Source organism: Mustela putorius, unplaced genomic scaffold (assembly GCF_011764305.1).
Source record: "Mustela putorius furo isolate JIRA1106 unplaced genomic scaffold, ASM1176430v1.1 tig00000275_pilon_pilon_pilon, whole genome shotgun sequence".
Taxonomy (NCBI): Eukaryota; Metazoa; Chordata; class Mammalia; order Carnivora; family Mustelidae; genus Mustela; species Mustela putorius.
The window spans coordinates 8,475,675-8,503,433 of record NW_025421341.1 but is presented as its reverse complement, the minus strand read 5'-3'; the positions used below and the strand labels follow the sequence as shown (position 1 = coordinate 8,503,433).

Here is a 27,759-nt window from a genome sequence, read left to right as displayed (position 1 = left end):
AGTGTGATTACTGAATTTTAGGGTAGTTCTATTTTGAACTTTTTGAGGGACCTCCATACCATATAACATTTCCACAGTAACTGCACAAGTTTGCATTCCCACTAACAGTGCAGAGGGTTCCTTTTTCTCCACATCCTTGCCAATACTTGCTGTTTCTTCTGTTTTTTTTTTTTTTTTTTAAGATTTTATTTATTTGTTAGAGAGCACAAGCAGGGAGAGCAGCAGGCAGAGGGTGAAGCAGGCTCCCCACTGAGCAGGGAAGGGAGCTGGATGCAGGACCTGATCCCAGGATCAGGACCTGAGCCGAATGCAGACACTTAAGCAAATGACCCACCCAGGAGTCCCAGTTTCTTATGGTTTTGATTTTAAACTTTTTAGATAGGTCTTTAATGTAACTTGGGATTTTGAGGGGAGTTGCTTAATAGGGTTAGGTAGGCTATCTTTGTTACAATATCCACTGATATTCACAGATCTGAAGAAGTAAATTATTTTCTGGCAGTGTCTATTAAAATGGTAAACAAACAAAAACCAAAAAAACACCCAAATCCATCTGTATCCTGCCATAGCAATCCTTTGACATTAAAATGACGACGTGATCTTTATTTTAAAGGAGGAATATATGTGTTAGAGGGGTCAAGTTACTTGACCAGATTTCATGTGGCTAGTAAATAAGTCAGGATTTGAATTTGGATGTATCGGAGTTTAGTGCACAAGCTCTTAACTACTGCATATATATTCTGCTAATTCTTAAGTCATTCATAAGAATGATATTTTTATAAGTGAAGAACAAATTTGAAGATGTTTTCACCTGTGTAAGAGAAAGATTATATATAAACCTAAGTGACATTCATTGTTACCAAATTACCATAATGTTATGTTGAGCTTTGCATGTTTTTGGGTTTAAAATTAATTTCAATTTTAGTGTACTACTAAGTGTATTAACATAATAACATACAGTGTTCTTTAAAGACCCATTTCTTTTCATATGGGAATTATATATGAGGAAAAGGTAACTGTAGAAATATCTATAGCCAATTACAGTATATAGCCAATTAATGATGGAGATAGGACACATGCCTCAGTAATTAGAGATACAGAGAAAGGATTTTGTTAGGTACAATCTGAGAAGGTGAGCAACATCAAACAGTTGTATGGATAGTAAAAGTATAGACAACATGCTGGGGAATTACTAATACCAAATTCAATTCAGTGGTTATTTTAGGGGGAGGAAATACTTTTTCTTGTAGGTTTATAACATTTCACATTTTAAAAAATCATCCTGGGGCGCCTGGGTGGCTCAGTGGGTTAAAGCCTCTGCCTTCAGCTCAAATCATGATCCCAGAGTCCTGGGATCGAGCCCGGCGTCGGGCTCTCTGCTTAGCAGGGAGCCTGCTTCTTCCTCTCTCTCTGCCTGCCTCGCTGCCTACTTGTGATCTCTGTCTGTCAAATAAATCAATAAAATCTTAAAAAAAAAAATTATCCTAGTAATACTGTCTCTAATTCTAGCCTTACCTGAATTAACAAAAATGCTGTATGGTAGAGAACACATTTAGCTTGCCCTATGTAAGTACTAGTGTAGCACATCTGGGAAGATAGCTCTCCATACCCTAACTGCCACGGACTTGTTACTTCTGACTTCCTTGAAAAGATCACACAGGTTAAAAGGAAAGTGGAACACCTTAAAGAAATGGAGCTATTTCCATGACATCTGGTTCAGTAGATCCCTAGTCCTTTATAAGAGTAAATAAAAAAGCGTGGCATTCTTGATATGTGTTTTAATATCCACTGAAGTTTTATTTAGTAGATTAACAAGAGCTTTGCTTGATAGTGCAAAAAATCATTGCTGCTTATTGCTCTGGGTCCCAAATTTGTGAAGCCCCACATTCCAAGTCATCTAATTGTTTTTCCTACAGTGGAGGAAAACACTTTATATTAGGATAAATCTGTTGATAGAAAATTAAAGAGGGGCACTTGCATGGCTCAGATGGTTAAACATCTGCCTTCGGCTTAGGTGATGATGTCCAGGTCCTGGGGTGGAGCCCCGTGCCCCGCTCCTGGCTCAGTGGGGAGCCTGCTTCTCCTATTCCTTCTCCCTCTCCCTCTGCCTCTCCCCCTGCTTGTGCTCTCTCAATAAGTAAAATTTTTTAAAAAAATTAGTAACACTTATATAAATATTTGCACTTCCAGGTGAAATTATATCCTCTCGTATAAAAGCATTTTAATAGTGTTAATTCTTTTGTTTCCTAAAACTTATTTATGAAACACTAAATTTTAACTACTCTGGGTGCCTCATTATATGTTAAGGGACTAGTACAAGGCATTTAAATATTTTTAAAAAGATTTTATTTACTTATTTGACAGAGAGGGAACACAAGCATGGGGAGTGGGAGAGGGAGAAACAGACTTCCTGCCAAGCAGAGAGCCCAATGTGGGGCTTGATCCCAGGACCCTGGGATCATGACCTGAGCCGAAGGTAGCCGCTTAACAACTGAGCCACCCAGGTGCCCCCAAATATTTTCTTATCAACCCAACAGCTAACAAGATCATTAACTCATTCTATAAACATATATCAAATACCTGATGAAGAAAACCCGATTCCTGCCCAGGAGTGTCAGTAGCTCGACCTTGTTTGCAGAAGCCATTCTTATACTCTGCTACCACTTGCCCACCTTTCTGTGTGACCTGCGAAGGAAATGTAATTATGTATAAATGCTTCATTTTATGGTGGCTTGGAGACATTGTGTATCTTCCAGTAATTTTCTCCAAAAGGTGAACAAAACCAACAGGCCTTGACTGTAGTCACTACAACTTCTGGTATATTTCTTGGAGAACTTTGGTCTGCTTGAGATTGAGCTGAAGTTTAGTATCTTCTTAAGTTAAACTTCATCCTGTTGGGGGCACTTGCAGTCAGTTGGGCCTCTGCCTTTGACGTGAGTCGTGATCCCATGGTCCGGGGATCAAGCCCCACATTGAGCCCCTCATCGGGCTCCCTGCTCACTAGGGAGCCTGCTTCTCTCCCTCTGCAGCTCTCCCTGCTTGTGTTGTCTCCCTCTGTCAAATGGACAAATAAAATATTTTAAAAAACAAAAGTTCATCCTATTGGAAGAAGCATTTTCTAAAATACCCCAAGAAACTTAACATGTACATAGTAACATTCTGAAAGTCATTTTCTTACCATATTAGAATCATTTATTCTTTGAGAAAAAAGGTGTTCAACTCTTTTTAGATATTTTATACAGTATCCTTCAGTTGTCAATTAGCTGTCTTTGCTTCTGTTCACTTACTGATTGAATAAACTCATTCAGAATGCAGTGTGTATTAGGCTCTGTGTTTAACAGGTAAAGCTCCCAAAATGCATAGGCGTTTTACTTTGGAGGAGCTCAGCATCCAGTGAGGAAGACAGGCAGAAAAATAATTACAATTGTTGAGAGTAGAAATATGTCCTTAGGAGGGATGCCAAACTTACCATGAGTGAGTCAGGAAAGATCTGAGGAAGTATAGCAGTCATCCTTACTGCCAAATGCTAATTCTTACCCTTCTAAGGGTCTGGACTTGAGGAATCAGGAAAGCTGTGGACTCTTTCTGAGGTTGTCCCCACAGGGTTAATGAGGTTGAAATTCAGAAAGCTAAAGCTTGTTTTTCAGAGACCTGTTTCTCCCTAATCAGCTGTTGTGTGATTACAGACCCCGTTGACAAATTAGGGAGACCTAGGCTAGAAGTCACGGATTTGGATCCAGCCTATGAACAGCAAGGCCCTATTTTCCTTACCCTAGATAATGAGCGCAAGAGCCCCTCCAGTTTATCCCGGCTTTCCTGGAGAAAACCCATAGTCCCTTTCCTTGTCTTAAGATGTCTGATAGTAGGGGCTGAATTTTGCCTCATTTTAAGTCTCCACCAGGAGTACAGGATGTATGTTACACATTTGCTCAGTAAGCACGTTCCATCTTTCCTTATGAATAACCACAAGTTTTCACCACACTTTTCATCAATATATATGTAATCCCAACCCCTGTTGTTATAAAAAACTTCTCTTCCCCTTCTAGGTGGCAGATTTGAAGCTTGCCCTATTATGTCTTTTCTTTGGCTGCCTCTAGAATAAACTCTTTTATACATGACGTCTCAGCGATTGGCTTTGCTGTGCTTCGGAGAGTGGAACTTGGATTTGGTTACATTTCCAAAAAATACTTTTAAAAGACCTCCACCAAAATTTTGCATATTATTTCAGGTATTCACCCATTCCTTGAAGCACCATATATTTCAGGGTTAGAATCCCGGCCTAAAGACCTCTTACTATTTTCAGTCCAAGTTAACTCTAGTATACATAGCCTATTCCTTTTCCTATTCTAAAACCACTTTCAGGTTTTAATAATATTTTGTAATAATATTCTAGAATCTCACTCCGTCTTTCACGATCTTACAGACTTACAGCTATCACCTAGAGTGTAAGCTTTTTGCCTTTGTAGGCTGTGTCACAGTTGTAATTCATACTTTGTAAAGCTTTGGTAAAGTGATAGGAGATTTTGAGTCACCTTTGAAAAGAAAATTCTTTGAATTTAAATTATCCTCCACCAGAAACAATTCACCTATTTTTATTCTTTAGTTTTAGGCTCAAATGTTGCCTTTTCCTCTGGAAGACTCATTTATGACCACAAATTCTGGTTATGTATATGTGCATTTGAGGTCAGTTATTAACAGCTGTTAAGTTACTCCTCTTTAAACCCTTATCCTAAGAGTTAAATACAGCACGTGAACAGTTACCGCGTGCGGGCCCTGGTCCTGAGTAGCGCCCCAGGATTCAGGGATGCCTGCGGCTCCGAAGCACCTGGCCGGGTAGGGGTGGCCCCCGGCAGGCCTGGCGGGTGCGGTGTGGACTCGGAGGTGGCAGGGAGGGACCCGGGCGGAGGGCGCTGGGCTTGAAGAAACCGAGAATGCCTCGCGGGTCTCACCCACAGTTCCTTACTTCTGACGTTCCGACCGTTTCGGTGTTTGTTAACCACCTGTCATTTGGTAAAGACAGACCACAGTGGGTCCCGGAGTTCGTCAAAAAACGGACCCGGCGGGGTTAGCGCAGAGCCCGAAAGGGCGAGACCGCGGACGCCAGGGCGAGACGCCGAGGGCAGCGCGGCTTCGGCGCGCGCCAGGCCGCCCGGTTTAAATCTCCCGCCTCCCGCAGCCGGAGCCCGACACCTCCACGCTCGGGTGCGGAGGGGCACGGGCTGCGGGAGTGGCCCGGCGGCGTCTCGGGGCTCGCGGGCGGCGGGCGGCGGCGGCGGCGGGAACGGGTGCCGGGACGGACCTCCGCGCAGCCAAGTGCGACCCGAGGTGACGGAGGACCGGCGCGTCGCGGCTTCAGCGTGGCGGTGAGAGTCTGCGGCCTCCCTGGGCCCCCCCTCCCTCCCGGCGGCGGTCAGGCCGCGCCCCCCCCACCCCCACCGCCCCCGGCCTACCCGGCCGGAGGCCAAACCCTCGGTTCCCGTGGCGACGCCCTGAGGTGGAGGCGCGGCGGGAGGTGCACGCCACGCGCGCACGCGGTCTCTCAGGGCCTCGCCGGCCTCTGCGGCCTCCCTCCCGGACGGCGTCCGGGTCCGAGCCCCCCGGGGCCGAACGGGCCAGGCGTGGTTTTCGGCGGGGTTGGAGCCCCTCCGGACGCCAGGAGCTGCCCGCCCGCGGGCCCCGCTGGCGAACGTGCGCAGGAGCCGAGGCTTGTTCGGGCGATTCCGGAAGGTGGAGATCGCTTCCCGCAGGGCAGATGCTCCCAGCCTTTACATGCTTCCCCTGCTGACCTCCGGTTTCCCCGTTGTGCTTATTTTTATGTCATTATTTCGTAATGGAAATGCCTTCTTTAGAAGGAAGTGGCGAGCGTTGGGCAAAAACAAAACCCAAGTAAAGGTGCGGGTTGAGGCGAACTGCGGGATGGCCGAGCTCCGCGGGCTCCCGCGCACAAGTGCTCGGGCCTGCGGCGGTGAACGCGGCCGCGGCGCCCCTCGGGCTGGCGGATCACCGGGCCGGGGGCCCGGATGCTGTCAGTGGTCGGATACCTGACGCTCTGAGCAAGATGGGGGGGGGGATCCGACCTGGCAAGCACCCCGCGATGCTGCGGGTCTGCCGGCAGAGGGGGTGGGATTGTTTTTCATGTCCTAGATGATGTGCACGCGCGGAGCGTAAACCCTGCTGTAAACTGCGGGTCACTGGAAAACAGCTTATCGGGATGATCACGTTTATCCCCGGCTTTGGATTTTCTCTAAGCGTTTATGTATCGATTTATTAGGTTCAGACTTAGGCAACATAGATATTACTTTCATCGTTTTAACATCAATATTTATGGAGTAGCCACAGGTGCCTCCTCCTTTAGTAGGAGTCAATGACACATGTATGGGCCAAATAAACAACCAATGGTGCGTATGTACTTTTTATATGATGAAAAATTTCAATCGTTTTATATTTGGCTGTGCCCAGCATTAACCGATATTCTTTGAAATTTCTGTATTTAATAGTGCAGAATGATTGTGCCTCTAGCCATGGAAATAACTGTGTGCAAGACATTGCTCTAATTATAAGTAATTATAATTGCTAGATAAATCATTATAATTTTAGAGTTAAATGGGTGCTCAGAGCTCAGCCAGTCCAAAGTGGGAAAGCTGAAAATATGAGACTGGTGCCAGCGTGAGACGGGTGGGGAAACTAGGGAATCACATTTTTATTAGAAATATTTATTATAAATAATTAATAAAAATTTATACCAGTGACTGAACTAGTACCAAATATCAAAATATATCAGATATAAAACAGATGATATCAATTGTTTTATTGACACTGTCCGACTTTGTGATTTCATGTGTGCTATGTCCTACAACTAAAATTTTTGACTTTGTTGATTTTCTGTATATGTCTGTTTTCTATTTCACAGATTTCTACTCTTACTTTCATTCTGTTTCTTTTATTTTGGGTTTAATTTGCTCCTCTTTTTCTAACTTATGAAGGTGGAAAGACATAATTGATTTTTATACCTTTGTTCCTTTTATATAAGCATTTAAAGCTGTAAGTTTTTCTCTAAGCTTGCTTTAGCTAAATCCTACAAGTTTGGAATGTTTTCATTAAGTTAAAGATACTTCAAAATGTCTCCGTGATTTCTTTGATCCATTATTTATTTAGGCGTGTTACCTTATTTCCAAATATTTTAAAATTTTTAAGGTAGATTGCTGCTGTTGATTCCTAAATTAGTGATGTTGTGGTCAGAAAACATATACAAACCTATGGTCTATAATAGGTTAGTCAAGGTTAGGTTAGGCAAGAAGAAAAAAATAAATAAATTTAAAGGTATTGAAATGTTCCAGTTACCCTCAGGGAAAAATGTGTATTCTACTGGTGGTTGGTGGAGTGGCCTAAATGTCAGTTAGGCAAAGCTGGTTGAGAGTGTTGTTCAAACCTTGTATATTCACATTTTTAATGTTTCCTTATTCTGTCAGTTACTCTGGGTGAAGTGTTAAGTCTCAATCTCTAATTATGATTATAGATTTATCTGTTTCTCTGTTCAGTTATGTCAGGCTTTACCATGGATTTCGTAGTGGTGTTAGTCACATACACTTTTAAGATAGCTGGGTCTTTTTGTCAAATTGACCCTTTTATCATTATGAAATGTCCATTTTTGTCCCTGAAAATACTTTTTACATGGATGCCTGTTCTGTCGGACATAAATATAAGCTTAATGTTTGCCTCTTGCCATCTTTTTCCTCTTAACTCGTCTGTGTGTTTATGCTTAAAGTGTGTTTTTTATAAACTACAGACTGTTGGGTTGTAGTTGTTTATTCAGTCTCACAACAGTCGTTGTGTTTTAATAGTGTTATACAGTCCACTTCTATTTTTCTGACTTTTTTCTATGTTTGGATAAAGCATATTGGTCTTCTTTTTCCATTTTCTCATTCTTTTGTTCTATTCCCCTGCTGCCTTTTTGGGTGAACTGAGTTTTTAGAAGAATATTTCTTTTTCTATCTTTTTAGTTTAGTCTCTTCATGTTATATTTTTATTGGTGATCTTAGAGATTGATTACATATGTGTCTTGAATTTATTACCGCTGATTTTCAAACATTCTAGTCCTTCCTGAGTATTACCCTTAATACTTATAATTACCATCTTCTCACCTTTTGTGGTTTTACCTTCTATATATTTTACTTCTACATGTGCTCTTTATTTTCATTACTTTTAATTTAAAGAATCAGTAATCTTTTAGTGAAATTTAAAGATGCATGTGTATATGTAATGTTTAAAATGTTTATTCCTTTGTATTTATCAACATATTTATGCTTTTTGTGTTCTTTCAGGATTTTATTTAAATTCAAGTTAGTTCACATATAGTGTAGTATTAGTTTCAGAGGTAGAATTTAATGATTCATCAGTTTCATGTAACACCCAGTGCTCATGACATCACATGCCCTCCTTATGCCCATCACCCAAGTACCCCATGCCCCCACCCACCTCTCCTCCAGCAACCCTCAGTCTGTTCCCTGCATTTAAGAGTCTCTTATACTTTGCCCCTCTCTCTGTTTTTATCTTATTTTTCCTTCCCTTCCCCTATGCTCATCTGTTTTGTTTCTTAGATTCCTCATGGGAGTGAAATCATAAGGTATTTCTTTTTCTCTGACTGACTTACTTCGTTTTAGCATAATATACTCTAGTTCTAGCCACATCATTGCAAATGGCAAGATTTAATTCTTTTGGATGATGGAGTATTATTCTGTTGTGTGTATATAGAGCACATCTTTTCAACATGACCAAGAGGCATTTATTCCTGGGCTGCAGGAATATCCACAAATTTCGACATCCACAGAACATGTGATACACCACATTAATATAAAAAAAAAAAGGATAAGAACCATATGATCCTCTCAATATATGAAGAAAAAGCATTCAGCAAAATACGCCATCCTTTCTTGATAAAAATCCTTACGAAAATGCTTCTTCCTCTCTTCCCCACTCTGCTCTCTCTTGAGAGCTCTCGCTCTTTCAAATAAAATCTTTTTAAAGCGGGGGGAGAGGGTGGTGTCTGGGTGGCTCAGTTGGTTAAGTGTCTGCCTTGGGCTTAGGTCATGATCCCAGAGCCCTCTGAATTTTTTATGGGTTTGAAAATTGATGACTTGAAACCATTTACTTTGTAGCTCATTTTCTTCAATAGAGATATGTAAAATAATGGTGTACCTTTATGATGATGTCTTCAGTGGATGAATTATGTTAAGATAGGGTTGCCTGGGTGGCTCAGTCAGTTAAGTGTCTGTTTCTTGGTTTTGGTTCAGGTCATGACTTTGGGGTTGTGAGTTCTATCCCCATGTCAGGCTTCACACTCACTGGGGAGTTGGCTTGAGGATTCTCTCTCTCTGCCTCTCTCTCTGGCCATTCATCCCTCCCACCCCCGGCTCATGTGCCCTCACTCTCTCTCTCTCTCGCAAATAAATAGATAAATCTTTTTAAAAATATGGTAAGATAATTCCAAATTATTAACAATAAAAATTATTGTAAAAATAAGAGAAAAATTAGAAATTTAATAACAGTATGCTGAGTTGCAGTGAACAAGCACTTTCCTCCATTACTGGTGGGCATAAAAATCAGTACAATGTTTATGGAGGACAATTTAGGAAGATGACAAATTTTAAATGTATATACCCTTTGATTCAGCCAACATACTTCCAGGATTTTAACCTATAGATAAACTTGCATGTATTTTAAATAATACATATGTGTTCATTCTTATTTTTTATCCAGCATGATTTAATAATATTCCAGAAACAATCTTTAAATACCCATCAGTAGTGTACCATTTTAGTAAATTATAACACATCCATTAAATGGAATGTTAAATATCCATTAAAATTATATTCCCCTATGTAGAAAATTCCATGTCATATTCTTTTTCTTTTCCTTCCTTCCTTCCCTTTTTAAGATTTTAGGTATTAACAGAGCGAGAGCACAAGCAGAGGGAACAGCAGAGGGAGAAGGAAAAGCAGGCTCCCTGGGAGTCCTACTGGGAGCCCTAGTGGGAACTCGATCCCAGGACTCTGGGATCATGACCTGAGCCAAAGGCAGATGCTTAACTGATTTAGCCACCCAGGTGCCCCCAAGTTGTATTCTTTTTCACTCCACATTGTACACAGTACTCACTTGTATCCATTGTCTAATGTTGCTGAGGAGATGAATGAGGCCAGCATAAATTATTTAATTTGTAGGTGACCCTGTTTCTTCTAGATCCTAAAAGCATCCTTTTTCCATCCTTAAAATTTGGCAACATTCCATAATATATCTTAAATCTTGATCATTTCTTGTTAATTTTTCCTGATACATAATAAGATCTTTCAGTTTTTCACTTCTATATCCTTGAATATTTTGGCTATTTCATATTGTTTGTCTCCCTAAGAATATTACTTATGTTAGATTTCAATTGTTTATCTTACAAATCTATCATCTTTGTTCTGACTACTTTGTTAGAGTCTAACCACCTTTATTTTGTCATATTGATTCTGAATGATTTTCCTTGGCTTGTCATCCTTATTATTAACTTGGCTTTCTGAAGTATCTTTTCTACTTGGAGTTGTTTCTAATATGACTTCAAGTACTGTGGCATTTTTTCTTTTTTTCTTTTCATCTTTTGTTTGTTTCAGCTCTTTTTAAAAATCTGTTTTATGGACTTATGTTCTATTTATTTGTTACAAAGTGGTTCTTCTTTAAAATTCTATTTTAGGAAGATCTTCAAATGTGTGGTTTTTTCCCCCTCTTTTCCACATTATGATCCCTTCTCCTCTTATGCAGTCTTACATTTTTATGTTATTTATTGTTGAAAAGTTCTGGCCTGCTCTTTGCCCAAAAATGGCATAAGTCATTGGAAATCTGTTTTAGAGGCTGAGACAGGAGACTGAACACATTGTCGTGATCTCTCTTCTTTAAACTGGCTGCTTGGTGACACAGTTGTCATATGCTTTCTGTAAGCAGGTTCCCATAACACATGTTAAACATTCACGCCAGACACAGAGCAATTCTGACATATCTCTGATTGATCTGCTTTACTCTTCTGTGCAGGTTGGCCACTAGCTTACTGTTTCTTTTCTCTACAGCCATGCTTGGGCTCCTGATGAGGAAAATAAAAAATGTCATGGCAACTCTAAGTTTAGGGAGCCCAGTACATGACACTTCTTGGCTCTTTTGTTCCTTCCTCAGATTGGAACCAATTCAGATGTGGTCGAAAGAGCTTAGTTAGGCAGGTGGAGATAAAATATCAACTTCATTGTTGAGAGAGCTGTTGGAAGATATGTATGGTATAGGTGGTCTTCTCATATGTCTGTCCCCAGCCCAGACTTGGAGTAGCCCACCCAAGGGATACTTTGGATCTTTGTAATAGACATGTTTACCTAAGACTTTTGATAAATTAGCTCTCCCCACTCAAAAAATGCGGACCAATGGTGAACTCACCAGTCAGGTTTCTCACTTAAGGGGTAAAGGGGCAAGACACTAGGAAGATTTATGGAAAGTCTGTCCTCACGGAAACTAGAAGAAGAGAGACATCCCCACCTTAAACACCATGATCTCTTCTTTAGTAGTCTTCTCTGCCAGGCTGTGATAGGGAGATAGGTACCAGGTAGAATGCTGTCCGCTTTCTCCATAAGTCTGGCTGTTATGTCTTTAAGGACTCATGTTTTCAAGTTAGTGATTGATTATGGGGAAGTGTTCTTCAGGACCCACTCAATCTGCCAAAACTGAATCTGTTTGAGATTAGAGGAGATGCATCGCAGATTTGGACATCCTCTTTAAATATGATGCAAAACCTGATAGCTGAGATTTATTTGTTGGAATCAATACTGTTGAGATGTGGCTATTTTGCACAGGGGTTTCCTTCTCTAATTTTGGTTCTGTTTTTGTCAGCAAAAGGAATTATGCAAACATGCATGCATTTCCCAGAAGCTATTAACCTTTTAAATCCTTGCTCATCTAACAGATGAACATACTTTTCTTACGTTTGTGCATCTTGAGTTACAAGAGATAACATTTTTGTGTATTCATTGCATCTTTGAAGTTCTTTTGTGAATTGCCTATTCTTGTTTTGTCCTTATCTTTCAAATGGTGTTTGTCTTTTCACTTATGAAAAGTGAGTTCTCTAATTTAAAAATAAAGGGGCTCCTGGATGGCTCAGTTGGCTAAGCATTTGCTTTCCACCTGGGTCCTGGGATTGGGTCCTGCATTGGGCCCTCTGCTCAATGGGGGTTTACCTCTCCCTCTCCCTCTGTGCTCGCTCTCTCAAGTAAATAAATAAAATCTTAAAAAGAAAGTTTTTTCTTATTTCTATATTACCTTGCCTAGATATTTCTTTTCAAAATTTGCTTATGTTCCATTTGTTATATTGGAGAGGGCACGGATTGCATGGAGCACTGGGTGTGGTGCAAAAACAATGAATACTGTTACGCTGAAAAGAAATTTAAAAAATCTATCTGAAAGGAAAAAAAGTTAAATTTTTAAATTATTTTTATTTTAATTTTTATTTTTTTAAAGATTTTATTTATTTATTTGACAGAGAGAAATCACAAGTAGATTCCATGCTGAGCTCAGAGCTCCACATGGGGCTTAATCTCACAACCCTGAGATCATAACCTGAGCTGAAACCAAGAGTCAGAGACAACCAACTGTGCCACCCAGAGAACCCTTTCTTATTCTTTTATTATTCCTCTTCGAGAGTACTAGTTACTCTCAAAGTAACTAATTTGTGTTTTCTTTCTATATTTTCTTAATTACCCACAGCTTTTTTCTTTTTTCTATTTGTTGGTTTGGGTCAGAGGTCTTTCTTATTGAAGACTTCCCTCAGATATCTGTTGATCTTTGGGTTTTCATTTATATTTAAGAGGAAGACTAGTAAAACTAAGCAGAAGCTTCGTATTTATGACTGAGCTTGTTAGTGGCATATTTTGCTCTACAGCGAATAGGCAAAGATTCATCCTTTCATAATGTCCAAATGACATAATCCTTTACTCTGGAGCTTTTAATTCTTTCCAGAGAAAAGATGTTACAGTCTTTCCTAAGGAATGGAAAGGGTTGTGTGTGGGGTAGGGGATGCTTTGCTACTGGTGAGCAAAGAATGGAAAAATCACTTGATATTCAACAGTTCTGTATGTAGACTTTCACTTTATCCTTTTGTTTTTAGGTTGAATCTTCTGCTGTGTTGTCTTGCCCAAGTCCAGAACGTTCTTGGTTCAATTCTTCAACCCCCATTGAGTGACACAGATTAGAAAGGGACCTCGGGGTCCAGCCAGCTGTATACAGACTTCAATGAATCCTTCTTCTGCTTCCAAATGGTACGTCTTTTGATATTCTTAAGGTAATTAACTTATTGTTTATCAGCATTCCTCTGTTAAAGCTTAGGGGACAACTTCCTCTCCAAAATGTATTGAAGTCTCTCATCTGCTCTTGTCATTATACTGACTCTTTTTGTACTTATGAGTTAATGGCTTACATTTTTGTTTTATTCTTTTACTGTTATTTTAGTGGGTTAGGGAAGGAAAAGCAGTTAAGTACATGGGGTCAATCTGCATTTTTAACAGGGTACCCTGTTTTTTAATACTCTGTTTTTAATAGCCTCTTCCAGGTTATTTCTTAACTTGAGCTTTAAAATTAAGTCAGTTAAATAAATTTCATGTTTCATGTTTTAAAAATTTACATCCAGGGCACCTGGGTGGCTCAGTCTGTTAAGCGTCTGCCTTCGGCTCAGGTCATGATCCCAGGGTCTGGGATGGAGCCCCACATCAGACTCCTGGCTCCATGGGAGCCTGCTTCTCCCTTCCCCTCTGCCTGCTACTCTGCTTGCTTTTATTCTCTCTCTTTGTCAAATAAATAAATGAAATTTTAAAAAAATTAAAAATTTATATCCTATGTATTTTTGTTTATTTAGAAGCTATATGTAATAACTTCTCAGCCTTTTGGCTAAGATCAAGTATATTTATAGGTTGTATGTAATAATTAAAAGAATGTCTTATACTTGCATTCAACTTTATTTATATTTTTTAAAGTAAAGTCTGTGCCTAATGTGGGGCTTGAACTCACAACCCTGAGATCAAGAGTTGCATGTTCTACCAAATGAGCCAGCCAGGCACCCCACAACTTTGTATTTTTCAAAGCAATTTTGCATATGTTATCCCATTGGGTCCTCATGAGAGGCTCTGCACTTGGGAAGATTGGGCATAGCAAAGGACTGGAAATATGCAGTGAAGTTGGAAATATTCTTAAATTTCATTGGAGATTAGCTCTAATATCTTTTTAACATAAAGATTTAATTTTTGATACTTTAAACTATTAAAAAGATTCTTTCAAAAATAAAACTTCTTCTGTAGTTTACTTCCTTTTCCTTAACTTATTAAGATTAAAAACATTTTTTTTAAAGTAATTTCCACACCAAGTGTGGAGCTTGAACTCATGACTTTGAGATCAAGTCATATGCTTCCCTGATGGCCAGCGAGGTGCCCCTTTAGTTACTGTTGTTTCTTATTTTTTAATTAAAAATATTTATTTAAGTAATCTCTACAACCAATATGGGTCTTGAACACATGACCCTGAGATCAAGAGTCACACTCCCTACTGACTGAGCCAGCCAGAGCCCCTCTTAATATACTGTTTATGGTTTGAATGGTCTTACTGACTCCATTAATATTTTTCAAGTTTTGTTTTCCAATAATCTATTTTAAATGCTCTTTCTGTTCTTTATGAAATGATATGATTAAAATGATATAAGTAAATTATTTCTATAGTAAATTCTTTTTTTTTTTTAAGATTTTATTTATTAATTTGACAGAGAGAAATCACAAGTAGACAGAGAGGCAGCCAGAGAGAGAGAGAGAGAGGGAAGCAGGCTCCCTGCTGAGCAGAGAGCCCGATGCGGGACTCGATCCCAGGACCCTGAGATCATGACCTGAGCCGAAGGCAGCAGCTTAACCCACTGAGCCACTCAGGCGCCCTCTATAGTAAATTCTTAAGCAGAAAGTCTGATAAGTAGATAATCTTGAAGCATCACTTTTGGAAAAAATGAGCTCTGATCTGTTTTGGTTTTTTTTTAACTTCTTTACAGACTAAAATTACACTGACTACTGAAATTATAGACTATTTCTATAAAAATAAATTTTATGGTAACTAGAAATTCAAATGTAGTTTGCAATCAGAACTTGTTAATTTTGTTAATATCTCTCTCTCGTCTTCATTCTTATAAGCAACACCAATTTTTATGTACCTAGCTAGTTCCTGAAAACCTCTAGGTTTTTCGAAGTGGGTTACCTGAAAATTAGGAACTAGATATTATATATTTCACTTAACTCACTATAAGGTAGGAAACATCTTGAATCACATTTTTCCCGCCTTCAAAATGGAAAAGAACTGTGCTTGTGGAGTCAGAAGACCTGGATATGTGTTAAATATCAAGATGTTCTTTTGAGAAATTTCGCTCAATTTCACAGAGCCTCAGTGATCTCTATAAAACTGGAATAATGAAATCTAACATTTGTAGCTTTTGGGGTTATTATAAGGATCAAAGGTGATGAAATGTGTGACAATTTAAAAAATTGTCAAGAGTTCTACAAGTGTAATTATTATTTTAGTATGTAGTAATGCTAAGATTATCAGAAACATCTAGATATAGGTATCATAAGCCTCCCTTAAGACTTTACCTTCTGCATAATTTTGAATTCTTATAGAAAAATGATTAAACTCAAATAAATATAATCTTTAAAAAAATCTAGATTAAAGGGGCACGTGGGTGACTCAAGTCAGTTGAGCATCTGCCTTCAGCTCAGCTCATGATCCCAGAGTCCTGAGACAAGTCCCACATTGGGCCCCCTACTCAGAAAGGGTCTGCTTTTCCTCTCCCTCTGTGCTCTCCCTCTCTCTTTCTCTCAAGTAAATAAGTAAAAATCTTTTTAAAAATGATTAAACTCTAGTCATTTTATAAGACTGTTTGGTTACGGAGCACCTGAGTGGCTCAGTTGTTAAGTGTCTGCCTTCAGCTCAAGTTGTGTCGTGAAACCAGGGTCCTGGGATCAAGCCCTGCATTGGGCTCCCTGCTGGGTGGGAAGCGTGTTTCTCCCTCTCTCAATCCCCCTACTTGTTTTCCCTCTTTTGCTGTGTCTTTCTTTGTCAAATAAATAAATAAAATCTTAAAACAAAAATGTATTTAAATAAGAATATTTGGTCAAGATGGTAACCTCTCTGTGGGCAACCTACCTTCTTAGTACAGGATCTCTCTGTCTGTGATTGAATGGTAAGTATTGTCTTCTATTTTAGATAAACACAGCTCTATATTTATTTTAACTGCTTTTCTCAGGTCATTGCCTTATTGATGTTATGATTGGAGTGCCAAGTTGTAGCCCCCAGAACAAAGCCAGCATTTAATGTACATTCGAAACTGACTTCCTTATTGAGACTACTTAGAAATTTCAGCTAATTTAGTTCTACACTAATTCTAGTGTCCATTGTATTTATTAATCTTATTTTTAAAAGATTTTATTTATTTGAGAAAGAGATCACATGTGGGGATTGAGGGAGAGCAGGAGGCAAGGGAGAAGCACACTCCCCACTGAGCAGAGAGCCTGAAAGACCAAAGTAGGGCTCGAACCCAAGACCAGGAAGACGCTTAACTGACTAAGCCACCCAGGTGTCCCTTTTGTATTTATTAATTTCAATTACTCTAGTACTGTAATGCTTCTGGTATCTCAGTAACCAAACTATGTTTGGCTAAACAATAGTTAATTTATGTATTTGAAAAGATTCATGTTTATAACTTTTATGCAATTCTAGTCAAATACTGAAGCTGATGCTTTATATAGAATATATTATTTAGGGCAGTTTCAGGGCAGATTCTCAATCTGTGACTTGATAGTCTTTCATATCTGTAGTCCTTGTTAATCTTTTTCTTAAAGATTTTATTTATTTGAGAGAGGATGAGAAAGAGAGAGATCATTACGGCGGGGAGGGTCAGAGGGAGAAGCAGATTCTCCACCAAGCACGGAGACTGATGCGGGACTTGATCCTGGGACTCCAGGATCATGACCTGATTCGAAGGCAGTTGCTTAACCAACTGAGCCACCCAAGGTTCCTGTAGTCCCTAATAATTTTAATGGGCTTCAGTTTATCTCCATCCAGGAAAGGGGGCAAATAAACTTAATCTACTCATTGGCCAAAACTAAAAACCATTCCCAAATTAATGGACAGTTGATGAAAGATTAGTCAGGTAGTATCTTTAAAAATTATATATTTTATATATATATAAAACATATATATAATGTATGTGTACATATATGTGTGTATACATATGAACAAAGATAGGCATTGTCTTATTACAAACAGTAAACCTTAAAGAGACTTATGATTCCTTATAATTTTGAGAATCATGGTCTAGGTCAGGGGTTTGTAAACTTTTTTTTTTTTTTTTTTTTTTTTGGTAAAAGGCCATATAGTCAGTAAGTACAGCTTTGTGGACCATGCAATCTGGTGGATCTACTTATGTCTGCTGTTGTAGCAAAAAAGCATCTCAGAACTAATTTTTTCTCTGCAGACCAGTTTTGCAGTCAGCCTAGATCCCTGACTTGAGTTGAGATGTGTTCTTGGGTAAGCAGATCATTTGTGCACAAACCACATTCTTCAGAGATGAGCTAGATTACATTGGTGAACTTGAGATCTTTTTATTAGGTTGAACCATCTGAAATTGCTCATTTTATAGGTCAAAAATGGTCTAATGTTACCAAGTTCATATTGATCAGTCACCTTACTAATGAAAATTTCAATAAGCACAGTGTATTGCTAATATACTGGTGAATGATTTTGTAACAAATGAGTATAAAAAATACTCTAATCCCTTTACAGCACTGCTGAGAGAATTAATGTCAGCTTTTCACTCTACTCTGTATAGAATGTGTTTTCTTTATGTAATTGTTCTGTACTCTTAGTTGTGAAAAGGTTTTTATAAGCCTTCTATTATTCTCATTTTATAGACGTCTCCATCCCTTTTGAACCAAAATAGCTAAACTAGATAACCTCTGAAGTTCAATTTCTTTTAGTTATGTGATTTAAATATCTATTATATAAAGAACACATTTCTCATTAACCTGTATCATTCATATCATGGTGAATCCATAGCACAATACCAAGAACCTGGTCTGAATTTGATTCACCTTCCTCGAACCCTCTCTAAATTTTACCACCTTTCTGCTTTCTTTTTTGAAGGTCCCATCAGTTCTTACTGTTTAACTGTCTTTTTTTAGCTAATTCCCAAGTCACCATTTTTTTTTCTTTTTCTTTTCTATTCTTTTTCTTTCTTTCTTTTTTTTTTTTTTTTTGATGGGGAAGGGGCAGAGTGAGAGGGAGAGAGAGAAGCTTTTTAAAATTTATTAACATATTTGTTAATATTTGTTTCGGGGGTACAGTTCACAGCACACACTCTCCCCGATGTCCATCACCAGCCACCCCATTCCATCCATTCCCTCCCCTCCAGCAACCCTCAGTTTGTTTCCTGAGATTAAGAGTCTTGTGGTTTGTCTGAGAGGGAGAGAGAATCTTAAGCAGGCTCCATGTCCAGTGCAGTGCAGACTCCGCCATGGGGCTCAGTCAGATAACCCTGAGATCATGAGCTAAGCCGAAATTAAGAATCAGACACTTAACCGACTGAGCCACCCACATGTGCCCCAAATCACCATTTCTAATCTGAGCACCAATAAAATTTAAAATGAGAAAGTATACAATAATGCTTCTTAAATATCAACAATATCTGTTCTAAGTGCTTTACATGTATTTTCACATTTAATTCTTACACCAATCTATTTACTTCATTATTCCTGTTTTACTGATGAGAAAATAAAGGTCAGAGAGATTAATGTAACTCACACAAGGTCCCACAGCGAGACGTAGTAGAGTTACTAGGTTCAAACCTAGGCAGTCCGACTAGAGACCCAAGCTTGAAATAATCTTTATCACTACAGTTGTAATTGCTTTTAGATATTTCTGTGAACTCAGATGCCACTTACCATTTCAAACTCAGAATTTCACACATCAGATGCATAATGTTCCCATTTCTTCTAAACCTCCTTATTGTTCAGGGGCAAAACTGTTAAGTCATTACTAACCAAATTCTGTAGATTCTTCCTTCACATCTGTTCTTATGGTAATATTCCTGGTCCTGATTCTTATTATGTCTGGAATGTGGAAAGATTGTTATGAACGATCTTTCTGCTGCTCAAAAACATTTATCGGCCCACAATACCTATTAAATAAAATATAGTGGGGTGCCTGGGTGGCTCAGTGGGTTAAGCCTCTGTCTTCAGCTCAGGTCATGATCTCGGGGTGCTGGGATCGAGTCCCGCATCGGGCTCTCTTCTCAGCGGAGAGCCTGCTTCCCCTCTCAATCTGCCTACTTGTGACCTCTCTCTCTCTCTCTGTCAAATAAATAAAATCTTAAAAAAAAATAAAATAAAAATAAAATATAGAGACCTTTACAATCTATCACCTACCTACATTTTCCTTCTTCAGCCTGTTTTTGAAATGACATTTTCTTGTCTCATGCTGTTAAGATCTCTGTGTTTCTTCAATATTTCACTTGTGGACCTAGAACACCTGAATTCTAATCTTCTTTCTATTATTAATAGGTGTGAGATTGTTGGCAGGAGAAGGGAATAGGAGTTCCCTTGTCAATAATGTGTATGTGATATTAATACACAGTCTTTGTAATAACTTTTACCTCCTCAGACTTATTTTTTTAAAGATTTTATTTATTTATTTGACAGAGATCACAAGTAGGCAGAGAGGCAGGCAGAGGAGGGTGGAAAGCAGGCTCCCTGCTGAGCAGAGAGCCTGATGTGGGACTCAATCCCAGGACCCTGAGATCATGACCTGAGCAGAACGCAGAGGCTTAACCCACTGAGCCACCCAGGCCCCCTTAGACTTCTTTTATACACTTACTAACTCATAAATAAAATTGTATAAAAGCATAACTATTTAATGTGTACTTTAACAATGAATGAATGGAATGACTCTCACTTTGGATAAGGGCTTGCTAGTACTACCTAATAATAATGATAAATAAAAGTGAAAAAGACAAAGCCAAAAAGATAGAAATGGGCTTGATAATCAAGTAAACATTTTTCAAAATAATAATAGTTACACAAAAGCTAGTTTTATATGTTAATTGTAGTAAATTTGGAAACTACAGAAAATTATCACTCTTTATCCCACTGTAGAGAAAAAATTAGTTGACATTTTGGACTGTTTCATATCATTAGTTGAAATCATTAACAAACTCTGATTCTTTGAGGAAATGCTGATTGTGTTTGTAATAAAAGTTATGGCTTGGGAGCCAGAGTAATCAGGAGTTTTCATTAATATTAAACAGCAAACTTGTCTAATGTATTTTCTTAATTGCATCAAGCAATTATGTTATATTTAGCCAAAAGTCTTTACAGATTATTTTTCTCAAGGGATTTTAGTACTTTCATCAGTCTGCATATTACAATCAGTCTGTTTTGCTTCCTTTTTAGTGATGTCACAGTAATGAGATGTTAAAGTGAGTATAGAACTACCTCTAAAGAGAATATTGATTTGTTCTATTTTAAGATTTGTACTCCAAATCCAAGAAATAGCTAAAACATTTAAATATTATATGGTGCAAAAAGGAATAAAATGTTCTATATGGTGACTGTGTTCAAGTAAAAAAAAAGAAATTGTACTCTTACTGGAAATAAAGTAGATTTCTAGTTAAGACGGCATAGTAACATTTGCTCTCAACTCATGGTAATTAGAAAAGAAATTTAGAAGCAAATCCAAAAAGATGTATCTTGCCTAGATAATAAGGTAAGCATAAACCAAAACAAAGTGGAAAAATAAAGAAGTAAATGGGGCTGAAACAGATGTGCTGAGCTCTCAATATAGAAATAGTCTCTGGTATCTAGGAGGTCAGTTTCTCCAGGTTGGTAGAAATTAAGTGTTTCCCATACACCATTCTTTCAAACCTGATTAGATCAATGGTATTTCAGATATCACTACGACAGGTGCCCTAAAACAACAGTGTAAGATTCTGTGGAAGTAGGAACCCTGAAGGTGAATGAAAAACAACTGTATAGCCACTAATAAGGAGAAATAAAATAACCACAGAGGGAAGAAGGAAAAAATTAAAGATTCTGTACTCAAAATGAGCCTAATAAAATTAAACAAAATCAACATTTGGAACATGAATTCATTCCAGGTAAAAAATAATTTTGTAGAAGAGTCTTAGAATTCTATATATTTAGGGTGCCAAAGTGAAAAATTATAGGATGGTCACCGTTATAAAGGACAAGAAGAGGAATATGAGGAACCAATTAGAAATCTTGAAAATTACAGAAGAAAGAAATAGTCACTGGATATTAAAAAACAAATCTTAAAGGCTGGGGTGAACTCTATACAAAACTGAAAAGAGAATTCTTAAATTGAAAGATTGTACTGAGGAATTTAACCCCCCCCCCAAAAAAAACAGTACAGAAAAACAGACTTCTCATTGACTGCAATAGATGCGCTAAGACATGAGGATTCTATCCTCAAAGAATTAAACAATAAAGAATGTTGTGTAATGGAAACAACAGAACAGATACATACATAGCAACATATGTAGAACCTAAAAACAAGGGCTGAGTGAAAAACACCCAAAAAGTCAGAAATAAAATCTGCAGCACTGTATCATTTTTATATATTAGAATGTGTATATAACTCATTTTACAAGACTACATTCGAATTAAAAAAAGTACGCATTCAAGCACATCAGAATGACTGTAAGGAGAGATGGAAATGAGGAAGAAGTTAAAGAATCAATACACAAGTAAATGAACAAACAAGAAAATGAGTCTTCCATGGGTCAATAATAGCTTTAAAAAAAAAAGAAAGAAAATACAGGAAATTGTTCATCTAGATTTTTTAAAAAAGATTTTATTTATTTATTTGAAATAAAGATCACAAGTAGTTCATAGCAGCTTTACTTACAGTAGTAAAAAATGAAGACCTGTTGTTACATTCACACAATGGATTACTATTCAGCAATTTAAAAAAAGCCCTAACTAGAGAAGGAGAAACTGAGGTAAAAAAAATAAAAACTGTTATTATTTCTTATAGGCTAGGCATTGCCTGAAAAAGGATACAGGGGAATTTTCTGGGGCATTAGAAATATTCTATACCATAATATCCATTTGTCAAAAGTATATAGCCCCAAATTATACACATCAGTGTATGTAAATATTACCAAAAAGAGCCATGTATTAATGATGATGAGGATAGAATGAGGTGGTAGGATTAGGAAAGTATGAATGATACAAATATGGCAGATTATTGGGGTACCTGGGTGGTGCAGTCAGTTAAGTGTCTGACTCTTGGTCTCAGCTCAGGTCATAAATCTCGGGGTCCTGGGATTGAGATCCCCCCAATTATGCACTCAGTATGGGATCTCTGCTTGGGATTCTCTCTCCTTCCTCAGCCCCTTTCGCTCTTGCTCTCTCTAAGATGAATAAATCCTTAAAGAAATGAAAAGTCTACTTTTAAAATGGCAGAATGTTGATAATTGAGCTATTTTATTTTTGTCTGCATATGTTGAACTATGACTTTTAAAGAAGTTTTAAAAAAAGATTTTATTTATTTTGCAGAGAGAGCACAAGGGGATTGGGCAGGGCAGAGTAAGAAGCGGACTCCCTGTTGAGCAGGGACTCCAAGGCGGGGCTTGATCCCAGGACCCTGAACTGAAGGCAGCTGCTTAACCAACCGAGACACTCAGGTGCCCAAACTTTTAAAGAAATTAAGAAAGGAAAAGCTCATATTTACCCCAAAACCTTACTAATTCCAGTTATCTTTATTATTTCCTGTGGATCCAAATTACTGTTAAAATTTTCATTCAGCTGAAGAAAATGTTAGCATTTCTGAAAGTCCCCCAGCCATGGATTCTCTTGGTTCTTTATCTGAAAATGTATTTTACTTTCATTTTTAAAGGATAGTTTTGATAGATACAGATTATGGGCTGATAGTTTGTTTTCTTTCATTCAGTACCCTAAATATATTCCTCCACTGTAGTCTGGTTTTTGTTGTTTTCATTGAGAAACTGCCTGTAATTTGCTTTTTTCTTGCCCTGTACATAATATGTACATAACATAATTTTCTCTGCCTGCTTGTGATCTCTCTCTCCCTCTGTCAAAAAAAAAATCTTAAAAAAATAAAATAAAATAAAAGATTTATTTATTTATTTATTTGACAGACAGAAATCATAAGTAGGGAGAGAGGCAGGCAGAGACAGAGGGGGAAGCAGGCTCCCTACTGAGCAGAGAGCCCGATGTGTGGCTCAATCTCAGGACCCTGAATCATGACCTGAGCTGAAGGCAGAGGCTTTAACCCACTGAGCCACCCAGGCGCCCCATTTATTTATTTATTTATTTGACAGAGAGAGAGAGAGAGATCACAAGTAGACAGGCAGACAGAGAGAGAGGAGGAAGCGAACTCCCTGCTGAGTAGAGAGCCCGATGCAAGGCTCAATCCCAGGACCCAGAGCCAAAGTCAGAGGCTTAACCCACTGAGCCACCCAGGTGCCCCAGTTACTTGGCATTTTAAATGATGAGTTTTAGAGACTCTGGATTCTGTTTTGCTTTTCTGAAGAATAGCTTTTTTTCTAGAGGGCAGATAACTAGGCTGAACTCAAGCTCTAGACATTCTCCTCTATAGCGGTAGTAGCTTGAATCTTTACTTACTTTAGTTTCCAGCCGTTTTTTGTTTGTTTGTTTGTTTGTTTGTTTGTTTTTTCTGCCAGCATCCTTGGAGTCCCTTCCCTCACTTCATGATTAGTTTAGTAATCAGCACAGGTCTTGGGAGGACTTTATATACAGATTTTAGGGATCATCTCCTTTGCTCCCTCTCTTTTGGGATATCCTTCCTAAATTTCTGTAGTTCATCAGCCTTGAACTTGATATCTCAAGCCTATAAGATTTTGCTTTCTGTTCAACCTACCTCCAGTGGCAAGCAGTTTCAGCAGTGCCCTTAGTAAAAAACCACAAATGTGCAAATCCCATCTTTTGCAGATTTACCCCCTCAGCCACTATCCTCCCCTTGCCAGGAAATGTGTGCTCTCTGCAGTCAGGATAGCTTCTTTACAGAGAGAAAAGGGAGGGTTAAGTTTATTTTTCTCAAGTCTAGTCTGGTAAATTATATTTTCTTCTCCATGAAGGACATAGTGAGGGAGTGGAGAGAGGCAAGGAATATACTATTTGAGCTCTGTCAGCGTTGAAGTAGGAGCAGGGAAGAGATGTTCTCTTCTGATGCTCCCTGGAATTTTGTTCTCTTAATTGATATGGCCTGAACTTGCATTCAGCTTAGTAGAAGAAATCAGCGGTTTGTCATACAATTGGACTGACCCTCATGCTAATAATAGTCTGGGAGGAAAACTAATTGGAAGCAGTCAAGAGCAACCAAAAGCAGACAGAAATTGGACAGGAAAGATGAACTGCAAGTTTTCCCTCAAGATTCTTCATGTGTGGGAACAGTATAATGATTGTATCAAATCCAATTTGATTTTGTACCGAGATTAAATTCTCTATTTTCTGTCTCAACTTATGTCCAGCCATATTATCCAGCATCACATATGAGAGGTTCTGCATTTATATATATAATATAATTTAAATGTTAACAGACCTGAACTGCCAGGAATCCAGGAGGATATCCAAAGCAGAGTATTCAGAGAATGTCTAGAAACTGACTACCTGTCTCAGCTCGGGGATGCCATAAACTGATCCATGACACAATTGGACCACTACTCTTTGAGCAGGGACCCAACACGAGGCAGATCCAGGTAGACTCCCCTTCCTCCCCTGGGAGGAGTGGCGCAGGAGCATGCCACAGAAATCTGCTGAGTTTGGAGATGCCAAATGGGGTTGTGTGCCAGAGACAGAAATCCTTGGTCAAGGGCACCTGAGTGGCTCAGTGGGGTAAGCCTCTGCCTTTGGCTCAGGTCATGATCTTGGGGTCCTGGGATTGAGCCCTGCATCCAGTTCTCTGCTTGGCGGGGAGCCTGCTTCCCCCCCCCCCACCTGCCTCTCTGCATACTTGTGATCTCTGTCAAATAAATAAATGAATGAATGAATGAATGAATGAATGAATTCTTTAAAGAAAAAAAGAAATGCTTGGTCACAGGCTGGGTGAGCATGGAGTGTGGCCAGAGCAAGAAGACAGGAGTGATTGACTGCTTTTCTCTGAGGATGCACTGAGGAGGCAGACGCTAAGTTCTCAGCTCCTCTGGGACCAGAAATTAGGAGGCCGCCATTTTCATTCTCATCATCCACAGCTGTATAGAAAGCTTTCAGGGAACAAAAGGTACCAAGAGCAAACCTAGACTACTTAGCTACCAAGAGCAAACCAGATTACTTAGCCTGGGCCCTGGCAAGGGCAGTGTAGTTCCACCTCCAGCAAAGACATTTGATTGCTTTGATTCAGGCCCCTCTCCCTAAAGATAAGCAAGAACATCCAGCCAAGACCAAGTTTACCCATCAATGAGAACTGCAAAACTCCAGCGTTAGGGGAATACAGCACATACAATTCATGACTTTTCCCCCATGATTCTTTAGTCTTTCAAGTTAATTGTTAAAAATTTCTTTATTTTTTTCTTTTTCTATTTTTTGAATGTTTCTTCTTTCCTTTTCAACCAACATCTTATCAAATCCTTCTAAAAATCTTTTTAAATTTTCATTTGTACAGTCATATTCTATCCCTTCATTATATTTAACCTTATTTCACACACACACACGCGCACACACACACACACACACACATTTATTTATTTAAACTTTTTGGGTACAGTTTCTTCTAACAAACTGAAAGATAGCCTTTACCTAGTATATGCTTTGTTCTAGTCTCCCACCTGATCACATTCTCCCCTTTTTAAAAAATTTTATTTATTTTCTTTCTTTTTTCAACCAACATTTTATCAATTCCTTTTTAAAAGTCTTTTAAAATTTTCATCTTTACAATCCTATTCCATCCCTTCATTGTATTTACCCTTATTTTTGTATATATATAAGTTTTTCTTTCTTTAAAATTTTGGGAGGAAGTATTTCTAACAGACCAAAATACACCCAAAATCTCGTGTGTGGCTCTGTTCTATTCACCAGCCTGATCATTTTCTTCTTCTCCCGCCACCCCTTACTTTCCCCCCAGTTTCAAGTCTTTTCTGATTTGTTTAGTATATATTTTTCTGGGGTTGTTGTTACCCTTCTAGCATTCTGTTCTCTCATTCATCTATTCTTCTCTGTACAAAATGACAAAACAGAAAAACTCACCTCAAAGAAAAAGAGGCAGTGCCAACTGCCAGGGACCTAATGAATATGGATATTAGTAAGATGTCAGAACTAGAGTTCAAAATTACTAGTACAAAGACAATAGCTGGGCTTGAAAAAAAGCATAGATGACACTAGAGAATCCCTTCCTGGAGAAACAAAAGAACTAAAATCTAACCAAGTCAAAATAAAAAAGGCTATTAATGAGGTGTAATTGGAAATGGAGGCTGTAACTACTAGGATAAATGAGGCAGAAGAGAGAATTAGCAATATAGAAGACCAAATGATGGAGAATAAAGAAGCTGAGAAAAAGATAAATAACTACTGGGTCATGAGGAGAGAATTCAAGAGATAAGTGATACCATAAGATGAACCAATATTAGAATAATTGGGATCCCAGAAGAAGAGGAAAGAGAGAGAGGGGCAGAAGGTAAATCAGAGAAGATTATTACAGAGAACTTCCCTAATTTGGGGAAGGACACAGGCATCAAAATCCAGGAGGCACAATAAAAATAAGTCAACACCCTGTCATCTAATAGTACAACTTACAAGTCTCAGAGACAAAGAGAATATCCTGAAAGCAGCTCAGAACAAGAGGTCGGTAACCAACAGTGGTAGAAACATTAGATTAGCAGCAGACCTATCCACAGAGACCTGGCAAGCCAGAAAGGACTGGCATGATATATTCAGAGCACTGAATAAGAAAAGTATGCAGCCAAGAATACAAACAAAAAAACAAAAAAACTATATTCAGCTAGGCTGTCATTGAAAATAAAAGGAGAGATAAAAAGCTTCTGGGAGAAACAAAAACTAAAACAATTTGCAAATACCAAACCAACCCTACAGGAAATATTGAAAGGGATCCTCTAAACAAAGAGAAAGTCTAAAAGTAACATAGAACAGAAATGAAGGGAGACAATATACAGTAATAGTCACCTTACAGGCAATACAGCAGCACTAAATTCATATCTTTTAGTAGTTACCCTGAATGTAAATGTGCTAAATGCCCCAATCAAAAAGCGCAGAGTATCAGATTGGATTTAAAAAACAAGACTCGGGACGCCTGGGTGGCTCAGTTGGTTAAGCAGCTGCCTTCGGCTCAGGTCATGATCCCAGCGTCCTGGGATTGAGTCCCACATCGGGCTCCTTGCTCAGCAGGGAGCCTGCTTCTCTCTCTGCCTCTGCCTGCCATTCTGTCTGCCTGTGCTCGCTCTCTCCCCCTCTCCCTCTGATAAATAAATAAAATCTTTAAAAAAAAAAAGACTCATCGATATACTGTCTGCAAGAAACTCATTTTAGACCCAAAGACAACTCCAGGATGAAAGGGAGGGGGTGGAAAATCATTTACCATGCTAATGGACATCAAAACAAAGCTGGAGTGGTAATCCTTATATCAGACAAATTAGATTTTAAGCTGAAGACTATAATAAGAAATGAG

General features: G+C 38.6%; 2 protein-coding genes across 6 annotated transcripts in view; one reads left to right on the top strand and one right to left on the bottom strand.

Moving 5' to 3' along the window:
• Nucleotides 1–1,767: 1,767 nt before the first annotated feature.
• Nucleotides 1,768–10,159, bottom strand: LOC123391674 (translation initiation factor IF-2-like). The gene is made up of 5 exons (XM_045078932.1): nucleotides 10,150–10,159; nucleotides 5,880–6,102; nucleotides 4,759–5,760; nucleotides 2,578–3,051; nucleotides 1,768–1,907 (listed from the first exon to the last, which is right to left on the bottom strand). The coding sequence occupies exons 1-3, from the start codon at nucleotides 10,157–10,159 to the stop codon at nucleotides 5,001–5,003; spliced, it is 993 nt and encodes a 330-aa protein (XP_044934867.1). The 3' UTR covers nucleotides 1,768–1,907; nucleotides 2,578–3,051; nucleotides 4,759–5,000.
• ICA1L (islet cell autoantigen 1 like) overlaps nucleotides 5,250–27,759 on the top strand; it is a 64,309-nt gene continuing 41,799 nt past the window's right edge. Inside the window, exons 1-2 of one of the 5 annotated variants that reach the window (XM_045078583.1) lie at nucleotides 5,250–5,360; nucleotides 13,172–13,322. In XM_045078583.1, the coding sequence (XP_044934518.1) occupies nucleotides 13,297–13,322 (26 nt within the window). In that variant the 5' untranslated portion in view covers nucleotides 5,250–5,360; nucleotides 13,172–13,296. Of the gene's footprint in view, nucleotides 5,361–5,615; nucleotides 5,725–5,759; nucleotides 5,890–6,105; nucleotides 6,396–13,171; nucleotides 13,323–27,759 lie in introns of those variants that run through there. The other 4 variants (XM_045078582.1, XM_004764181.3, XM_004764182.3 and 1 more) reach the window with 4 other exon arrangements.

Excerpts from the sequence above, each read along its gene's own strand:
- LOC123391674 (XM_045078932.1), bottom strand. Across the intron at positions 5,761-5,879 it reads CAACCCGCACCTTTACTTGG|GCTGGGAGCATCTGCCCTGC; the intron begins GTTTTGTTTTTG and ends AAGCATGTAAAG.